The sequence below is a fragment of the Galeopterus variegatus genome, unplaced genomic scaffold (assembly GCF_000696425.1).
Source record: "Galeopterus variegatus unplaced genomic scaffold, G_variegatus-3.0.2 Scaffold793, whole genome shotgun sequence".
In the NCBI taxonomy this organism is placed as follows: Eukaryota; Metazoa; Chordata; class Mammalia; order Dermoptera; family Cynocephalidae; genus Galeopterus; species Galeopterus variegatus.
In genome coordinates this window covers 140394-158380 of record NW_007726904.1, presented here as the reverse complement: position 1 = coordinate 158380, position 17987 = coordinate 140394, and the positions used below count along the sequence as shown (strand labels likewise).

The following is a 17987-nucleotide window of genomic DNA, read 5'->3' as shown; positions in this document are numbered from 1 at the left end:
GGTCCACAGAACTCTGGAGTGTGAATGACACAGAAAACAACAGGCTGAATGGTTTTTTGTTTAAACTTTTTTTTTTTTTTTTTTTTTTTTAAGATGACTGGTAAGGGGATCTTAACCCTTGACTTGGTGTTGTCAGCACCATGCTCTCCCAAGTGAGCTAACCGGCCATATCCTTATATAGGGATCCGAACCCATGGCCTTGGTGTTATCAGCACCACACTCTCCCAAGTGAGCCATGAGCCAGCCTCATATTTTCAAATTATAATTCTTCTTCGATTGGAGAACTCCAAAACTACATAAAATAATTCTCTTTTTTAAATGTATCTCTTTAAACTTCAAGCCTACCATCTAGCTCCAATATACCGGAACTTGATGAACAAATTCATGTTTGCCACCTACCATAGTCTTTGTTATTCTGCAAACTTCAATTATATTTTCCAGAAGCATTTTTTCCAGATTACAAGAGATATAATCTTTTTAGTACATTTTATAGGGAGACTCTGACTCACTGTCACCATCTCCAAAAACTTTTAGGCACCTTAACTGCTCTATATTAGATTTTCTCCAGCCATAGCTATGTCTTTTTCAAAGTGGAATTAACAGAATCATAATTTTGTAAAGTTTTCTTGCCACCAAATAAACTTAAAACTGTCTTGTCTTTTCAGACCCCAATGAGAATATCGGACTCATGTCTTCAACATCATTTTCCCGACAGTAACTAATGGCTTATAGTATTTCTTCTTTTCAGTACTGCTTACTGCTTAGTGGTTAAGACACTGGGTCCTAAAGCCAGATAGCCTCAGCTCAAAGCCCAGATTACAACTCAACTTATATGTGCCTTGTTTTCATCATTTAAAAAATGACAACAACAGTACGTATCTCACAGAATTATTGTTAGGTTTGAATGAGTTAGTACATACAAAAGCACTTATATCAATGCCAGACCCACAGTGAGCACAAATAAATGTTATTTTAATTATCACCACAATAATTTGAATTACTTTTCCCTAAATGCATTACTTTATGCTTAATACGTTGGAATTTACAAGTTATCTATATGCTCACTCACTCACAACCCTGTCCACATATCTTTCTTCAGTTACATCCATTGGCTTGACAGCTTACCCTTTGAGAATTGAGTGCCATTGCAAATTAAAAATTTAACTGATTCTCCTTCTAAGTCACTGATCCAAAAATGTTAAAAACAGCCATCCCCAGGGCCAATGTCTGGAAATCCCATTGTTTACACTTCTGCATTCAGCTTCCTGTCACTATGTCAATTTTTTTTTTCATTCTCTCATGAAGACTAGGATTTTTGTTTTGTTTACTTACATTTCCCAAACACCAAGAACCATGCTTGGCACATGGCAGGTACTCTGTAAGTAGCTGATAGAGGGAGGGACTTAAGACAATATGTTCTGGCGACCCAAATCCTTAAATAACCACAGAAACGGAACCTTATCAAAGACATTTTTTAACTCTAAAAAATTAGATCCACCATGTATACCATCTTCATATACTTATTTACTCTTTGAAGAGTTCTAGATTAGCCAGGTCATAGAGAAAATGTACAGAATTTCACTGATAACTTAGGTTTATCATTAACTTTTAAGTGTATATTGCTGTCCTTGGAATGAAATATAATTCTTCCCTTTGGAGATCCTCAAGGGCCTCAAACTCTTCTCCATGGTGAAAAGTCACACCGCAATATGACCACTGACATCCAAGTTCTGCAAATTAGGTGTGGACATCCCAGGCATTTACTACTATGAATACTACTGAAATTATTAGCTTTAAAGACAATTAAGCCATTTAAAGCTTTTTAAAGGTCCTCAGTAAAGATCAACACCAATCTATCACTTAGTCTCCTTTTCATCTAAGGGCCTTCTGCATATTAATTATGAAGTGACAGAGTTAACGCTTTAGTTTCTTTTCTCCTTTAATATATTATAAAACATTTCTAGATCTTTTCTGGCTAATTTCTAGTTTATACTACCTTCTACATTCTGTGCTTCGGAGTGAAGGGTAATGATGGAGTTTGGATGTGTTGTCCCCTCCAAAACTCATGTGGAAATTTGATCTCCAATGTGGCAGTGTTGGAAACTGACTGAGTCATGGGGGCGGATCCCTCATGAATGGATTAATGCTCTCCCTGGGGGAGGGGGGATTAGTGAGTGAGTTCTCACTCGTTAGTTCCCGCGAGAGCTTGTTGCTTAAAAAGACCCTGGCACCTTGCTTCCTCTCTCTTGCTTCCTCTTGCCATGTGATCTGCTTGTACCTGCCGGCTGCCTGCCACTTTCCGCCATGAGTAGAAGCAGCCTGAGGCCCGTGCCAGATGCAGCTGTCCCAGAATCGTAAGCCAAATAAACCTCTCTTCTTTATAAATTACCCAGTCTCAAGTATTCTGTTATAGCAACACAAAACGGACTAAAACAGGTAACTTATTAAAGAAGAAGCCTATACTATAATATCCAAGAACTGCAGCTACGCCTCATGAAAGACTAGAACCAGGAAATGGAAAGCCATTAGGAGCCTAGGCAGTTGCTGTCAGCTCTATCTCTTGGGAGCTACTTGGTTTCTCTCTATCTGCTTTGTACTTCTTTCGCTTTCTGTAGACCAGATTTCACTCTTCAGTATATATACACACAGCCAAATGTGGTTGCTCTAGTTCAAGAGAGCAGTGAGAATCTCTACAACACTTTTTGAATAATCATATTTCCCCTATGGTTTTGGCTTTCTAACAGTGCATACAGGATTCCTACTCCAATCCTAATCTTTTTGATCTTGACATAAAATTAACTTGTAATCCAATAAAATCTTTTAAAATAAAGTTTCATGTTACCTGGAATTCACCCATTACATAAATGACACCTAATCCATCAGGGTAGAGAAAGAGAGAGGGGAGAAAGGAGAAGAGAAAGGGGAGGGGCTAGCCAAGAAACCTAACTTTGCAATCATAAAAGTTCTGATTTACAAAGAGAAATAATGGGGGAAACAACACCTCTTAAGAGATAGAATTTTTAAAAAATGCATGCTAGAATTTATGTTCTAAAATAGTACTTAAAGATGTGTTAAATACAGCTAAAAAGACAAAGAATTTATGACTGGACGGGTCCTTAAAGAGTCTCTGGCCTCCTCAGCCATTTGATAGCTGATAGGTTAAATAACCTGCCAGCTAGTAAGGTTCAGTGCCCGAATCTGACTTACTTCAGTACTCCTGAACCAGTAACCTCCTCTATCACGCGAGAAAACATCCCATTCCTGGAGCACTAATTCTTAAAAAGATGGTGGCCTTACCGAGGGGCATTATGGAGAGGTATTTGCCTCGAAACTTGCTGGTGATTTTGATTTCCTGACGCAATGTCCAGCCATTTTTGGACTCGGCATGGTGTGCAGCAGCAGGGGGATGATGACTCACCTTGAAGAAATGAGGTTCAAATTAAGAAGGCAGAAAGGAGAATGAAAAGATACTGCCTATTAACTGGTGATAAACAACCAAAATTCACACGACATTTTTACACCCACACAGGAGGTGAATACCAAGGCCTCCAGTGTTGAAGTCTTGAAGGAAAAGAAAGCAGGCTGGGATGATAGGGACTCGAATTTCCACAAACACAATACCCACATGGATCAAACGAAAAAAGCATCCCTTTCTTCAGAAAGAATATTTGTTATGGTCCTGAGGCTCCTTTACCTGTTCGCAGAGGGATCGGTACCCATTCTCCTCTAATCGGTCCAGCTCGAAGGTCTCCCCAAGGAGTGGGTTGAATGGCTTGCTGGTACGGAAGACAGTAGTGGAGTAGGAGGAGACAGTGAAAGCTGCAACATAACAGAGCTGTTCTAGAGAGTTCTCACATTTTGCAGCTCTGTCTAACAGCTCATGGTATTCTAGATCTTCAGTAAGGCGCTGAAGCATGGACAAGGGCTCATTAAAGTTTACCTGTAACGAAAAGAACAGGTAAAAAACTTTGCCAACACATGTATAAGAGACAGTTTAATTTTTTTTTTTTTCGGTAGAGAAACAAATAATGAGGTGTCAAGGTAATAAAGCAAATCACTGGGAGGAGAAAAGAGGCCTTTGCTCAGTAAAGCAGCTCTAAGATTTAATCTGTAAGCAACCCATTCTCTTTGGTCAACTATTCATATCAGTGAGTGTAGAAATCACTGTTTTCATTTATTTCACTAACTGTAAGCTCTTTGAGATGGAAACTATGCCTCTTCTATTCAGCACTATATACCCAAAAGCCATCAGTGCCTGGCCCATAGGAGATCATCATCAAACAAGTGTTGAATGAATGAATGAATGAAAAAAAAGAAATGTACTATATTTTAGCACAAGTATACTCAGAGAGGAAATTAGGTATTTAAAAATCTTGGGGGAAGAAAGAAAGGGTCGTAAATCATAAGTACAAGTGTGTCCTGACTAGTGAAAAGACTGCATTACAAAAGTTAGCTTCCACCCTGGACTAGACAACTGCTAAGCTTTGAATCAGTTCTGCATCAGGCCAGAATTCTGATTTCTTCTCTGAGGCTGGGCAGTTGTGTTTCTGGACATGGAGCACTCATGATGGAGACTGAGAGGGAACTGTGCATGATCTCACCTTTCAGGTTTTAAAGCCAAGTTAGGGAACTCAACCAACGGATGGAGCAAGTATGTGTGGGAAGGGTGGGGGTAGGGCTTCTGTTGAGGAAGAAAATGTTCATTCACTCATTTATTCACTTATTCATTCCACAAATATTTATTGAGTTCTCGTGTACCAGACCCTATGCTATCCAATGGGTGTAGAGAAGTGAACAAAAGAGACATTGATCATGCACCTCACTCCAAAAAGTTAGCTTCTAAATTAACTTTTTGGAATTTTAAGTGACTTTGCTACTAAAAAACTTGCTATAAATAGAAGTTAGTGTGCCACACTACAAAACCATCTTCTTGACAGTGAGAGACAAGCTGTATGACAGGACAAACGCACACTGAGGGGCGACAGACTATGATAAAACCCTAATTCTGAAAAGTCTTTTTTCAAAGAGGATGTTTATTAACTACGCCAACAAAATCTCTCAGTGACAGAATTTCAGGCAACATGAAATAACATTTCCACACATTTTGAGGAAGACTGGGGATGGGTGGCACGCTTCACTGGTAGCTATGGGATGTATCATCAGTGCCTAGGACTAGAATCAACACAGCCTTCAACTATCACTGCTTGTCACACACACAGCCCTGCCCCCAACAGCTGTTCCAGGAACCACATTTTCTCTAAAAGTACCAAGCTTTTTATAATGGTCATTTTATCACTCAGAGGCCAAACAGGGAAACAAATGAATCTGAATATTTAAAGTGGAAGGAAGCAGGGAATTAGGTATACAGCCGATGGAGAGTTGGGAAGCCAAAAAAGACAACCCAGAGATTAGCAACAGCAAGAAGTCATAACCACTGGTAGACTGGAGGGACAAAGAGAAGCAGTGGTATTACTGCAGCCCAGAGGCTGGAGGGATCTGGCAGAAGCTAAAACCTCTAGAGTAGAGGAGCCTCCAGAGGCCCTCAAGCATTTTAATCAAGGTCTGGGGAAAAGGCCAGGGCTGGATTAAGCCAAGTTTTGTCTGTGGGGAGTCACATGGTCCAAAGCTATGTGTGAGTGTAGCCAAATAAATGTTTCCTTGAGGACAATGGTTAGAACAACAGGTCTTTGCAGTCACAGAACTGGACGGGGGCTCCGTTCACACATCTGTTCCTGGGACAGGAGTCCTTCCGGTGCCTCAGAGGCATGGCATCTTTCAGCTAAGTTGAACAAATTAGCTGCATCCATTAATGACATCCCACTTTTGACAGTAGTGATGCATGGAACCAAATTGTGGGCAGACACCTGGCGGCGTCCATCTCCCAGAGGAGGAGCCAACAGGGGGCTGGCCTTGGAATTCTGAGGACTCATAACAGAAAATCTCAGGAGTCAGTCAAGCCCAGCATGAGCCTTGAGCCCCATCTTAAACATTTTCAAAAGTAAACTGCAATTGAAAATGTTAAAGGTAAGGTAGAAAGTCAACTGCAATTGAAAAGGTAAAGTAGAAAGGGACAGAGGTGTATTCTACTGATCAGGCCCCAAACACTCACCAAGATCTAATGTGTACTGGTCTTAGCGCCAGGCCTAGGGGTTCAGAGACAAACTACACATGGTTCCTGCCCTCAAAGAGCTTCCAGTTTGCTAGAGAAAACAAAAATGATGATGACAATGATGATGATGATATGGTGATAAAGGCTGACACTTATGAATGCTTACCATGTAGAAGGCATTGTACTACGCACTTCAAATGCATCGTCTCATCCTTATAAATAGCAAATAAAATAAATGAGTACCTACTATGGGCACTGGCCTTGGCACTTTGGATGCATTATTCTTTAATCTTTTTTTTTTTTTTTTAACAAAAATCCTACATACTCATATATAAACCTGTTTGTTTTCTAAGACCCAGTTAATTAATTACTTCAGTTATTGAATGATCTATATGTGCCTGGCACTCGGCTAAGTATCAAGAATATAAAGATCAATAAGACATAGTCCCTGCCCAAGAGGAACACGGTCTATGGAGAGGCAGAAACCACACACTGGTCCAGAAACCTCAAGAGAATGCTTTCTGTATTTCTGAATGACAAGTATCTGGCTGTACAAAACCTACAGCCACCCACCCACTATTCATTCTTCTCTTCTTCTGCAATGAGTTAGATTCCCCAATATTCAAGTAGACCATGCCACCCAGAATAGAAGTCGTCATTTCCAGCCTTTTCTCCAGCTAGCTATGGCCATGTAACTAAGTTCTGGCCTCAGAGATTTCAGTGAAAATGGTTTATGCAATTTCCAGGAAGCATCCTTAAAAGGTAGAGCCTACTCAACTTCATTTTTCATCTTCCACCTGGCTGGAATGAGACCCTGATGGTTTAAGCTGGAGCAGCCACTTCGGACCTAGCAACCGAGGCAGCAGAAAAACAGGATAGAAAGAAGTCTAGTCCTGACACTGAGGGGCATGGTACCAGCTCTAGACCACCTACTTCTGGACTTTAACACAAGCATGAGTTAAGCCAATATTTGTTTAAGGCAGGGTTGCTAGTTTTTTCTATAAAGAGCTAGATAATAAATATTTACACTTTGAGGGACATATGGTCTCTGTTACAACCATTCAGCGCTGCTGTTGTAGGATGAAAGCATCCATAAACAATACGTAAGTGAATCAATATCACTGTGTTCCAATACAAATTTATGAACATTAACATCTGAATTTCATATTAATTTTCACATGGCACAAACCATTATCTTCCTTTAGATTTTATATAACCATTTAAAAATATAGACTTCCAGTCAAGATGGCAGAATAGATGGTCCCCAGCATCACTCTCTCCCACAAATCAAACCAATATAAAACAATAAAAAAGCAACAATAGCCAAGCTGGGGCCGCTAGAGCTCAGGGGAAGAGTAGGAGAGACCTATGGAGTGCATGAAGTGGAAAGAGCCATGATGAGAGAAAGAAAAAACTGCTCCAACCGTTTCCAATCCTGGCTGCTTCCAGGCTGGAGCTGCTGAGTGCATGGAGCAGGAGCCAGCAAAAGCCACAGCTGTGCCCTTTGGATGAAGTTGCTTGGAGACAGCATGGGAGAAGAGGGCCTTGGTGGCCCCCAGGCCAACAAGACCACTAATAGGGTTCCCATGGACCCACACAGGAGCAAGGAGCCAGAACAACAGAAAAAAAGGAGCCACTCAGATGTCAGTGAGTCATCACAAAGGACGGGAGCACAGCCCCGTCCATGGGAAGTGTCTGCAGCACAGGCAGTCGGGGAGATGGGCCCACTGGGGGAACACTAGGGCACAGCAAGGACAGCTGATCTGTCCCCCAATCAGCACAGGACCACTCAGAGGAGACTGGTCAGGAATATAGAATTGCATGGGGTGCAGTTTCATGAAAAGACTCAGGCCCAGACCAGAGTTACTACTCAACCCAGGTGCACCAGATCTCACGAGAGCCAGAAGTACCTATAAAGTCAACCCTTAAATCCTGAGCTGCACAAAAAGCCTTTCTTAGGGAACCAGCAGCAAAGCAGCAATTTAGCTCAACCACAGAGCTCAAGTGCTGGAGGAAGTTCCCCCATTTTAGAAGTAAGCAAAGGACAAAAAAGTTAGTTCCAGCACAGAGTTTAAGTGGTGGGAACAGCAAATAATCCAACACAGATCTGAAATAAAAAAACAAAGTACCTACAACCAGAGACAAAGTTTGATAACTAGTAAAGGTCTCCCAAAGAACACCTAGAAGGACTGGACATCACCTTGGCTACCAAGACAGAAATGGAGGAGGGCTGGAGACCTCAGCTATGCCCCGCCAACACCCGCAACCACCCCAGCTATGACCACTGAGCCACAGCAAGAAAGGCCCTGAGTTCCCGAGCTGAGGTGTTGGGGGTCAAGGGCTTTTGCGACACATCCACGACATCTGCACCCAGTCCGGCAATAACCAAGCCACCACTAGAAGCCCCGTGGTCCCCCCTGTGGGAATGAGAGGGGTGCCATGGGCCTTAATCCCACCCCTCCTCCGTCCTCCTTTTTCCATCCTATGTTCTTCCCCTTTCCCCTCTCCCCCTCCCTCCCAACTGCTCTGCAACATCATAGAATGTAAAAAAATAACAATATTAATAAAAAATTTTTAAAAACTACTGTGCTAAAATTGTGCTTTTAAAAGGCTATATAAAAACTGATTACGGGGGGGCGGGGGGAGCAGCATTGAAAAAATAGTCCAGAATATCAGTGTAAAACTTATGTGAAAGACAATGAAAAATTTTTAAAAACTACTGTGCTAAAATTGTGCTTTTAAAAGGCTATATAAAAACTGATTGCGGGGGGGCGGGGGGAGCAGCATTGACAAAATAGTCCAGAATATCAGTGTAAAACTTATGTGAAAGACAATTATACATCATTTCTAATTTGGAATAAAGTTTAATGCACTAAAAAAAAAAAAACAAAAAAAAAAAAAACAAGCTACACTACAAAAAAAAAAATTCTTAGCTTGCAGGCTGCATAGATGGTATAGCTGGTAGCCAAATTTGGCCTAACAGCCTTAGTTTGCTGACCCCTGGGTTAAACCAATATATTTTGGATTTGTTTCTTTAAATTGAACATATACCTATCTGATACACTGGCATAACACAAAGTGAATAGTAGGCACTCAGTAAATGCTTGTGGAATGAACAATCAAGTGATACACACTGCCCAGACAAAACAGCGGAACTTGTTGGAGCACAGAGGAGGGACGTCTCATCCTGACTGGATGCACTGGAGACAGTTTGCTGAAAGAGACAACACTACAGCTGAATCCTGCAAAAGGGGGTATTAGCCACAGCCAAAGAAAAGCGGCAAGGATTCATAAAGAATGGATGAAAGCCAAGGCAGAAAGAGTAATGTGTGCAAATGCCCTGAGGGAAAAGACAAGCTGCCCCTGAATACCTGAAGACAATTCTAATGACTAGAACAGTGCATGTGTATGAAGAAGGCTTGCCCAGGGGGAGGCAAGATTTCTTGCCCACTAAAGAATCTGGACTATGCTCAAAGCAATGAAGATCCAGTAAAGGATTTTAAGCTGAGGAGTGACATGACTACATTCGCAATTTTTAAAAGATCATTTTGGCAATAGAGTGGACAGATTGGAGAAAAGCATGACTAGAGGCAGGGAGGTCAGCCCAAATGCTATCTTCACCATGGAGATGGTCCTCAACTTCCTGGCTGGAAAGAATTGTTTTTGTTTCCATGCTCCTTAAACCTTTATATCTATAGTACTTTCCATGTCACTATAATAGAAAACATTTTCTACCTGTTTTCATGTCTGTCTCTTTTAACCTACATGTTTCTTAAAAACAGAAACTATATTTATCTTTGCATGCCCCCAGTACATCTAGCATAGGAATTTGCTCATAAATAACTGTTATTGAACATATGCACCTGACTCTAGGTGATCTGGGAATATAGCAGATCCACAGACAAAATTAAAGCAGCTAATTTTAAAGGATAGTTTGTGACTAAAAGGGTAACAAAGACCATGCCACAAACTGCCACACAAGTGGGTGGAGCTGTCACATTGGTACTCTTCCCACTGAGACTGAGAGGACCTCCTGGCAGCAGCCCAGGTGTGCAAAAACCTCACCGGCATGGGGATCTTAGAGAGTTCTTTCCCAATACAGTTCTTCATGATGCTCCATAAATTGAGGCTATAGTTCGGTTTATATGGTATTCTGGTTCTCTTTTCCTTCTTGGTCTCCTCTAGCTGATGCTTGTACTGAGAGCAAAAACAAAGCCATTCAATCACCCACAAAAACCAGAAAACTGGGTATTTATAACCTTCCCTTCCCCCATGCCAAAAAAAAAAAAATCAATATTTTCTATTTCTCTTAGCACTTCACAAACCAATCTCTGGGAACCATACCCCAAATCCCTCACCTCTGATAACTCCCATCTATTTTCTTTTTTTTATTATAACATAGTTGATTGTACATATCTGTGGAATACAGAGTTGAATATCAATACATGCATGCAATATGAGATGCTTAAATCAGCATAATTAGTATATTCGACAATATACAATGTAATTGTTTTTCGTGGCCCTTTAACAATTCCTCCCTTACCTACCCCTCTTCCCCACCTCTTGTAACCTCAGTTCTGTTCACTCCTTTTGAAAACTCAACATATTATTGTGATTGTTGTATTTTTCTTCCTTTCTTTTTACTTATTTGTTTATTTCCTAGCTCCCACTTATGACTGAGGACATGCGTTATTTCTCTCTCTGTGCCTGGCTTATTCCATTTAACATAATTTTCACTTAATGTAAGAGTTACCTGTTCATCCAGGCTGATGTCACTGCTGGCTCCGCTGATATTGCTACCAGTACGCCTGCATAGATGAGACATGATGGAGAATTAGAACAAAGACCAGAACTAGAGTTTGGTCCTCAATATTTCCTTACAAAGCAGAATGCCAAATACTCGGTACAAACTTACTGATAGATGATTAAATGACAACACTTAGAATAGAATAGGTACAAATTTAAATATCCCTGAAGAACTTGTTCATGTAAAAAAGCTGACAGTTCTCCACTTAAAGAGTCCAGATCTTAGTAAATATCAACAACTAATATACTCCCACTAAGACCTTTCCAACCTTTTTATGGCCAGATGTGTTCATTTTCTTCAACAATAAGGATAACTTACTTGTGGCCCAAATTTTCAGGCATGGTGATGATCTCAGGAGCATCAAAAAATTCATTCTCATCATCTTCATCACTCATGTCCCCTTTGCCAGAGCAGCACTGATCTACAAGGAGAAATGTCCCATTTGTTTATTTTGGTTATATTTACCAAACACCTGAAACAACAGGTTCTTTTAAATACTAACCACAAACATAGCAACAAACATAGAAAAGCCAGAATAAACAAACAGCTCCAATTCCACTTCACATGAGCCACTGATTGGGGCAAATCTGGAGTTCTTCTATCAATTGCAGAAAACCACCTGGCTCACATCAGAACGGGCTACCTAAGAACTAAGCCTCTTACCTTTAACAGAACTTGCACTGCCAGGAGTGTTTGCTGGTAGCACTGTGGCTCCTCGGAAGGCCCTCTCCAGGTGATTATGCTGCTTTGCCAGCTGCTCAAGGGTCTCTTCCAGTCGGATACGCTGGTCTCTTTCATACTGTAGTGACTTCTGCCATTTTTTACTGTGGGTCTGGGCTAACATGAGGAAATCTCTGCAGGCCTATATAGAGAAAGTGTTGATTGTGTCACTTTAGCTGGTCAGAGATTCCCCTCAGGCCTCTCTAAACCCATTAAGTAACCTTATTCTGGGAACTTAAGCTGACAAATTACAATGAAAGATTTTCCCTGTTATTCCACAGTATCAGGAACAGCTAGCTCTGTGCTGCAATCAAGGTCAAACCCAGAAAAAAGTGAACACGGTTTACACGGTTCTTTTATATTTTCCTGGTCATAAGGACGAAACCAATGCCAAGTGAGAGGTAAACCTAGACAAAGTATTTGTGACAATGTCACAAAGGGCAGGTATGTGAACTGCCCACCCCTCCCCCCAAAAAAAGATCTACTGACTGAAAGAAAGATGAGAAATGCACAGGATAACTGCTTTCAAAAACTCTTTTTTTTTCCCAGCAGCTGGCTGGTATGGGAATCTGAGCCCTTGACCTTGGTGTTACAGCACCGTGCTCTAACAAACTGAGCTAACCGACCAGTCTTTTCAATAAATTCTTGACTAAACTCAAGTAACCTAAAGCTGAGGAACTCAGACACTGAGAAAAGAGAATCTGCCGTGAATTAGACCAAATATGAGGAAACTTATACTTTGCTTTTATTTTGGTCACTAAGAGAAACAACAGAGCTTAAAAATTAGAAGCCGTAGAGCATGGTGCTGTAACACCAAGGCCAAGGGTTTGGATCCCTATACCAGCCAGCCACCAAAAAAATTTAAAAAGTAAAAAAATAGAAGCCTACTTGAGAAATTAAAGAAGGCATCTAGAAAAAAACCAGACATCTGGTCATATCATTCCCTGCTCTTGCTCCTCACTAAGATCAGGACCAAATCCTAACTACTGATTATGAACATAAAGGGCCCTTCACAGTATGGCCACCAGCTGCCAGTGTATCCTCCTATCCATGCAGGTGTTCTTACCTATGCACACTACAATGGAGCCACACTGAACTGCTCACCATTTCTTGGACACACAGATTTCTTTCCAGCCTGCTTAACTCAGCATATGCTACGCACTCAGCCAAAAATGCCTTCCCTATCCTCAAAGAAAGGGGAAATCTTCCTCATTCTTTAAGATGTATGGCAAATGTTACTTCTCCCATGCCACCTTCCCCTAGTCTCATAAGCAGCCAGTCTCTTCTCTACATTTCCATAGCACTTTGCACATACTTCTTCTATTTTACACATGCACAGCAGTATCCTGACTGATTTGCTCTGTCTTGATGGATCATGAACAACTTAAAGACACATTTTATAGCTTATTCATATACAGATCTCCAGCTCCTTAGTTGCTTTGTACATGGTAGGAACCTGATATAGTTTGCTTAATGAACAAATGAAGGAAGGAGGCAATGTAAACTTAAAAGTCCATCCTGTTACAGAGAAACGAAAAGGTAAATAACGTCTCTACTCCCATAGTTTCCCCTACTGACTATAGGCTAATGGCTACTAAATCAGTAATTCCAGACCAGCGCTCACCGAGTTTGGTTTATTTTTTTGGTGGCTAGCCAGAAAACTCACTGAGTTTTAGAACAGAATATCCAACTGCTATTCAACGGCTCAAAGCAACCTCAAAATCAGTGGATCCCAAACTGAACTCACCATGCTCCCTTGTTGACTTTGCTTCTCCCTTTGATATTTCCTATCCCAAGAACTGGTCCAGAGTCCTCCCAGCTTCCCAAGCCAGAGCCTAAAGGGCATCCTTCTCTTAGTTTTGTTTCCTTCCTCACATTCAATCATCAAGACTTATTGATTCCTCTTTCATAATTTTGGAATTGAGGGCTGGTCAGTTAGCTCAGTTACTGGCCAGCTGCCAAAAAATAAAAAATAATAATTTTGTAATCTATACACTTCTTCTATCCTCCACACTCAGAGGCAGTACAGGATACACATTTTGGAGGTGAACTATTGGGGCACAAAAATCACAGCTCCATCCTACTACCTAGCTGTGGAATTTGGCGCAAGTTATTTAACCTCTCTGTGCCTCATTTTCCTTATCTGTAAACAAAGCATAACAATAATAACTACCTCAAAGAGTTGTTGCTTTACATATAAAGCACTTAGAACCATATCAGGCTCACAGTAAGCATTCAGTGAGGTATTAGCTATTATAAATATGCCTGCATCAAAACTATCATAACAATAATAACTACCTCAAAGAGTTGTTGCTTTACATATAAAGCACTTAGAACCATATTAGGCTCACAGTAAGCATTCAGTGAGGTATTAGCTATTATAAATATGCCTGCATCAAAACTACTCTCATCATCTTCTAATCGACTACTACCAAGTCCTATTTAGAATCTTCACCACCTCCGTTTCCCGACACTTAACTCCTCTCCAGCCTCATCTCTAGCAACTTCCTTGCTCTACTATTAGTCCATTTCCAGTAGTTCCCAGACTTTGGGAGGGAGGGATCTACAATGCCACAACACTACCCAGATCAACTCTTCTCCCTCACTCCCTTTTAATAATAGTGACTATAATTAAAATTTAGTGAGAGACAATTAAATGTCAGGCACTTTGCTGGTCACTTTACATCAATTAGTTAATAAAAAGCCTTTCAACAACCCGATGAAGAGTCTATTTACAGATAAGGAATTGAGGTGGAACCAGATTATACAGATAGGTAAGAGGATGTAGGTTGCCCCAGGTTATACAGATGGGAATGAAGATAGAGGTTAGCACAAGTTATGCAGATAGGTCACAAGACTGTTGGACTCCAGGCCCCAAGGTCTACATTCCCTTTCTTTATAGACTCTCACTACTCCTTCAGAATTGAGTTAAGGTATTACTTTCTCCAGTTCTCCTAGTTTAGGCTAAACACTTCCAGTGTGGTATAGCCGCCTGTGCTCACTTCTGTCATGGACACTTAAAACTTGAGAAAGAATAATTTCCCCAAGGAATAAATATGAGTACATTTACAAGAGAAAAGTCCAAACTAAAGTTTCGGTTTTATTAAGGGGTATTTTATTTAGCAAAATTTTCACATCAGAGGAGGAAAAAAAATTTGTCATGGAGTGAGGTGTTCACTCGACATAGACAAAAGGCAATATTCACTCTGAGGAAACTGTTGTATCCTGAGTTGTTCTGTTTTAAAAGGAAACATATTTATTATTGATTTATTGACCATATAATTTATGACGAGACAAAAGGCAATATTCACTCTGAGGAAACTGTTGTATCCTGAGTTGTTCTGTTTTAAAAGTAAACATATTTATTATTGATTTATTGACCATATAATTTATGACGTTTTCCTGGTCACAAGGGGACCAGAAAAATAGGCACACAGTCACTAAGAAGTACAACAGTTTGGAAAAAGATCACAGGCCTAGACACCAGAAACATAAGTATAAGAACTGATTTGCTGAATAGTCCTAGAAGATAGGTAATCTTCCTGCAATCCCTAAGAAAATAATTTGTCTTCTTTCCACCTTTTGTGAATCAGAGCACCAAAAAAGTGTTCAACACTTCAGAAAATGATGTGGAAATAAAGGTTATCTTTATCTCAACTTTCTATTAAGTAACAAAGGGGGTTAAATGAGAAAAACTAAATTATCTCTTGGTCACAGGAAAATGTCTTTGATTTTTAGGAGCCACATGAACTAAACTAATTTTAAACAGATGTCTTACTATCTCTCCCTAAACAAGGGAAAATCTGACACTAGTGAGGTAATTTTGTCTCATTTAATTAAACAGAAAAAAAACCAAACAAACAAACAAAAAAAAAACCCAAGCTGCATAAACTCTTTCTCACAGAGTACTCTTCTCACTTAAGAAATGTTTTCATCAGATCTCCATACTGGCCAGCCACCAAGGACAAAAAAAGTCTTCAAGTGTTTTTATGTGGAAAGTAACTAAAACAACCTGCCAGGTGAGAACCAGTTACCAGTAGAGGAAAAACAGCATTGTTTAAACCATGTATTCATTTCATATTTATCAACAGATCACTAATGCCGGTGGTGCTTTGTGTTTACCTAGAGCCATGCCCCAAGCAGCTAAAATGTTCCACGAACCAACAATAGCCATCTGAGGTAGGAATCACAGGAAGCAAAAAACATTAGCCAAGTACCTAAAATCGAATATTTTGTCTTATCAACAGAATTACCCCTAAAATCAAGAACTAAAGATGGGACTATCTAGTATAAGGTTCTCACTTGTACACCACCCTATATACCAGAATATATTTGAAAAGTAGCAATACTACTCCAACTTAAAGCTCAAAGAACATGACAATGAAAAAGACCTATGGAGATCTTTTAGTTATAACAGATTGAGTTAAAAATAAATAAATAAGTAAAACCACAACCCAGAGAGGTTAAGGGACTCAACTAATATTACCATCAGATGTCCTACTGGTTGCAGAACAAGGCTGGAACTTTGGGCTCCTATCTCCCAGGCTGAAGCAATGTCCTAACCACTTGAGCAGAGCATGAAAGTCATTCCATCTGTGCAGGCTGTTCTATTTCATGTAATAAACAATGTAAGTTAAAGCCCTTGAACAGTGAGGCAGGACCTAATGTTCTGTGCTTTATCAATTACAATTTTCAGGCATTTGAGAAGAATTATGTTTCAAAGAGGGAGAGAAACTAAAAGCAACAAAGACACTATCCTCACTCACGTTGATCATGGCATTGGATGTTATCCTAAAGAGCGTGGCTCGTTCGTTGACCTGTTTGATCTTTTCGTTGCTCTCAGCAGGCAACTTCAGGGACTCCAACTCACTGAGGGAACGCTGCAGAGCTGTGCCGTGCTTAGCTATCAAGTCATTGCAAGTGCTCAAGTCCTCTACTTTGCTAGACAGGGTCCGAAGAGTATTCTGCAGCTCAGTCTTGTCAGTTTGTGAGACAGACTCTTCATCTCCTGATTCATCTGTAGGGATAAAAAGGTAACTTACAGACTCCAACAACAGGACTGGGAGTTGGAACCCTACCTACTCTGTCTACAACCAAACCGACACTTCTCATGCTGTGCATTCTGACCAAAGGTTTGCCTTTACCAGACAATTTCTGTACAGTATCATCCACAGACAACCTGTACCACAAACACCTGGGGTGCTTCTTCAAAGTACAGAGTCTCTGGCCCCAACCCCAGAGACTTTGATTCAGCTAGTATGAGGCAAAGCCCAGAAATGTGCATTTCTAATAAGCTACCCAGGTAATTATGATGCATACTGAAGTTTGAGAACCACTGACCTAGAGGACAGTAAGGAGAATCTGAATGGTTCCTGGAATTGGAAATGAACTCTAGCTTGAGGGTTCCCATCTAGTCCAAGCTAATTATTATTGCAAATCCACTATCATCTGTTGGTTGATCAGCAGGCCCTGTATGAAATGAATTAAGAATCGCAGTCTAGCTCTTTGTAGACAAAGTTCACGTCACTAACAGCCCTACTGATTGACCTTTTCTGAAGGAGAGCTCAGGAACTTCATGATAAACTCATCTGACATTAAAGCCACCATGAAAGCAATGCAAGATCTTATATTAAATAGTAATAAGTAGAGAAGCTATGCTGTACCTCTCCTTATCAGTTTTATACTTAACCCTTCGTAACTGCAAAGTGCTTTTCTAACAGTGTCACTTCCTTTGGGAGAGCTAACATCAGCACTAAACTCAATGTAACTTCAAGCCCTTGAACAGTGAGGCAGGACCTAATGTCCTGTGCTCAAAACAAAAGAAATAAGGAAAGATCTACCCTATCTGCTAGACAGAGAAGGCAGGACCAAAGTTAAAATATAACCTGTTACCAAAAAATTTACAAAGTGGTAAATTTTCCTTTCACTGCTTAGTAGATATTGAATACAGTACAAGAAATGACAGAGAATGAGATAAACAACAACAAAAAACCCTCAGCAGGGCCGACCCCGTGGTTCACTCGGGAGAGTGTGGCACTTGGGAGTGCAGCAGCGCCCCCCGCCACGGGTTCGGATCCTATATAGGGATGACTGGTGCGCTCACTGGCTAAGCGCGGTGTGGGCAACACCACGCCAAGGGTTGCGATCCCCTTACCGGTCACAAAAAAAAGACAAAAAAAAAAACTCAGCAGGTGACTATCTTGGTCAGCTCTAAGTGAACAAGCTCAGTATAATTAAATAATATCAATATCTCAAAAGGAAATCCTACCATTTTCCTTGAGAAAAAATCAAATCATGGGCCGGCCCATGGCTCACTCGGGAGAGTGCGGTGCTGATAACACCAAGGCCCCG

At 40.6% G+C, this 17987-nt stretch overlaps 1 protein-coding gene across 1 annotated transcript in view; it reads right to left on the bottom strand.

The window, feature by feature from the left end:
* Nucleotides 1-17987, bottom strand: part of OSBP (oxysterol binding protein) — a gene marked incomplete at its 5' end in the record, with an annotated part of 33790 nt that overhangs the window by 9664 nt on the left and 6139 nt on the right. Inside the window, 8 exon segments of the mRNA XM_008572492.1 lie at nucleotides 2294-2341; nucleotides 3293-3418; nucleotides 3695-3940; nucleotides 10175-10306; nucleotides 10863-10917; nucleotides 11235-11337; nucleotides 11580-11778; nucleotides 16403-16653. Of these exon segments, the coding sequence (XP_008570714.1) occupies nucleotides 2294-2341; nucleotides 3293-3418; nucleotides 3695-3940; nucleotides 10175-10306; nucleotides 10863-10917; nucleotides 11235-11337; nucleotides 11580-11778; nucleotides 16403-16653 (1160 nt within the window).